Source organism: Rhea pennata, chromosome 1, assembly GCF_028389875.1.
Source record: "Rhea pennata isolate bPtePen1 chromosome 1, bPtePen1.pri, whole genome shotgun sequence".
NCBI lineage: Eukaryota > Metazoa > Chordata > Aves > Rheiformes > Rheidae > Rhea > Rhea pennata.
In genome coordinates this window covers 198,435,853-198,438,646 of record NC_084663.1, presented here as the reverse complement: position 1 = coordinate 198,438,646, position 2,794 = coordinate 198,435,853, and the positions used below count along the sequence as shown (strand labels likewise).

Genomic DNA, 2,794 nt, shown 5'->3' with positions numbered 1-2,794 from the left:
GGGCAGGGGTGTGAGGGGAGCAGGGTATGGGGGCAGCGGGTGTGTGGAGGGTGTTGACGGGGCTGTGGGTGTTGTGGTGTAGCGGTGTGTGTGGGCAGGGGTGTGAGGGGAGCAGGGTATGGGGGCAGCGGGTGTTGGCGGGGCTGTGGGGGCTGCGGCGCAGGAGGGTGCTGAGGGGGCGCGAGGGACCGGGGGCCGGGCGGGAGCGGGGCGGCGGCTCGGCGGTGTCGGCCGCGGTACCGGTGGCGGTGGCCGCACGGGCCGGGCAGAGCCGCCCCCGCCCCGGCAGCCGCTGCCGCCGTGGGGCCGCGAGCGCGGCGGCGGGCGGCGGGCGGTGAGCGGGGCCCGGCCGCGGCGCCTGACGTCACCGGCCGGCCCGGCTATAGGCTGCGAGCGGCGCTCCCCGAAGCGGCGGCGGCTCCGGCTCTGCCGCTCACTCCGCGCCTGCCGCAGCCCCGCGCGCCCGGCGGCTCGGCGCTCCCTCGCTGCCGGCTCAGGTAAGGGGCGCGCCGCGCCGCGCCGCGCCGTGCCGTGCCACCCTGCTCTGCCCGGCCAGCGGCGGCGGGCCGAGTTCAGGCTGGGGCAGGCGGGGGGCGGCAGCGGGGCTCCCTCCCGCCGCAACTAGTTGTGGCGAGCGGCCGGGCGGAGCAGCAGTTCACCGAGTCGGTGCGGCGGTGCCGCGCCGCGCCCCCCGCCCGCGGGGCTGCTGCGGGGCCGGCGGGGCTTGAGCGCGTCGGGAGCCCCGCGGGGCGGGGTGGGGGCGAGCTGCCGCAGCCGCCCGGTTTGGGGAGGGGGCGGCTGAGCAGCGGCGGTGCCTCGAGCGTTAACCCGCGGGTCCCTTCGCAGGCTGCTCCGTCGCTGCAGAGCGAGCGCCAGGCTGAGCAGGGGCATCTCCCGCGAGCCCCTCGCCGGTTAAAATTTAGGCATCTTCGGAGAGGGGAGGAAGATCCTCGTCTTCTGAAGCCTCCTCAATGAGTGCCAAGCTCTCCAAGGAGTTGAGGCTGTCCCTGCCACCTTGCCTCTTGAACAGGACGTCTGCCACCTTAAACACCAGCAGCACCTGCATCACGCAAGTGGGTCAGCTCTTCCAGTCCTTCTCGTCCACGCTGGTTTTAATTGTCCTAGTCGCCCTCATCTTCTGCGTGATCCTCCTCTCCCTCACCACCTTCCACATCCACAAGAGAAAGATGAAGAAGCGGAAGATACAAAAGGCTCAGGAGGAGTACGAGCGGGACCACTGCACCCATAGCAGCAATAGCAGCAGGCAGCACCCCAGGGTGGGCATGCAGGGAGAGGTGCCCCATGGAAGAGACAGCCGGCTGGGAAGACCCCCCCAGGACTCAGAGATCCAGCGCCCCTCTCCCTCGGCAGCCCCGAGCACCCAGCCAGCACGGGCTTGTTTGGACACAGCTGGTGTGGGGCTCTTGCAAACGGTGGTTTTGTCATGATGATTTGGGGGAGACCTCACAAAAGCGCTGGCTGGTGTTTGTAAATATCTGAGTGGTTACTCTAGTCCCCGAAGAAAAAGAAGAAAACATTGCTAATTCAAATGAAAGAACAAGCCCACGATCCCAGCGCATGACAGATCACACTGCGTTTTTCATTGACTGTGCAAAGAAAGGATGTGTCTTTTTACTGGAGAAGCAGCTGCACATAGCTAGCAAATATCAAGTCATCCATCTGGAGGAAAGGACCGTGGGCAAGGGTCCCTTTTCCCTTGACATCGTTACCCCAAGGACTGGGATGATCCCACTCCCTTGGGCTTCTCGCTGCACCTCGCATCACCATCGCATGACATGGATCGGGGTGTGGGTAAACAGCGCAGGGAGAGAGGCAGATCTGGAGGGTGCCATGGGACCCCTGTCCCCTTGGAGCAGGGTGACAGCCTACCGTGGTCTCTTTTGTGCCAGGACCTATGCCCCTCTCCCACCCCTCCTACTCTTTTCAAGGATTGGATATTTTGTGTAGAAATGTCCACCTCCATCTGGGTGTAAGTAACCTGCAAGCACCCTCTGGCCCCAAGGCCCTGTGTCCCCCATCTGCAGCACTGAGCGTCCTGCTGTCTCGAGGCTGGTGTGGGCTGGCTGCACAGAGTGACACCTGAGCTTTCTTCTCTCCTCAGCCCCCCTCATTTTCAAGTACTACCACCCCTCAGTGACAAGAAACCTGAAACCCAGTAATGTTTTGTGTGACTAGGAGGTGATGTGCAGTAACTTGCCCATCACCTCCCCAGGAGAGGGTGTCCTTGGACCTCCTGCTGGTCCTGGAGCAAACACAGTTCTGCACCAGGCACCCCGCACTGAACGTGCTGCGTTTACAGCTTTGCCTCCCAACAAGGAATCCTGCAGCAGTACAGATCTGGCTTCTACTTTTTTAGGCTTATATATATTATATATATATACATATACATATATATATATATGTATGTATTTTTAATCCTCCTAATCTAGTAGACAGTGAGGAACAGGCAGCACTTGATTTTTCTCCCTCGTTCCCCTTTTTAGGAGTGACCCACAAAGTTGTGTGGAATGCCAGCTCTTAAACCCTGACATTTATTTCAGAAGTGGCTGGTGTAGTTTCTCCTTGGGAAACACTGACAGTTTTTTGTCTGTGGATTGCAAGTATGAGTGGCTGCTGTGTGTATGTTGGAGGAATCCAGAGCAATGTCAGATACAGGAACTGCGGCTTTGCTTAGCAATTAAATCAATGACCATTATTTGAAGGTGCCTTAATAGAGTGGCCATATCCAAATTTTGAAACACCTTGTGTTGTATCGTAGCCGAGGAAGCCCTCT

General features: G+C 60.5%; 1 protein-coding gene across 1 annotated transcript; it reads left to right on the top strand.

The window, feature by feature from the left end:
- Positions 1 to 971: 971 nt before the first annotated feature.
- On the top strand, positions 972 to 1,557 carry C1H11orf87 (chromosome 1 C11orf87 homolog). Its single transcript, XM_062577444.1, has one exon. It carries the CDS (start codon positions 972 to 974, stop codon positions 1,446 to 1,448), a length of 477 nt encoding a protein of 158 aa, XP_062433428.1. The 3' UTR covers positions 1,449 to 1,557.
- Positions 1,558 to 2,794: the final 1,237 nt, after the last annotated feature.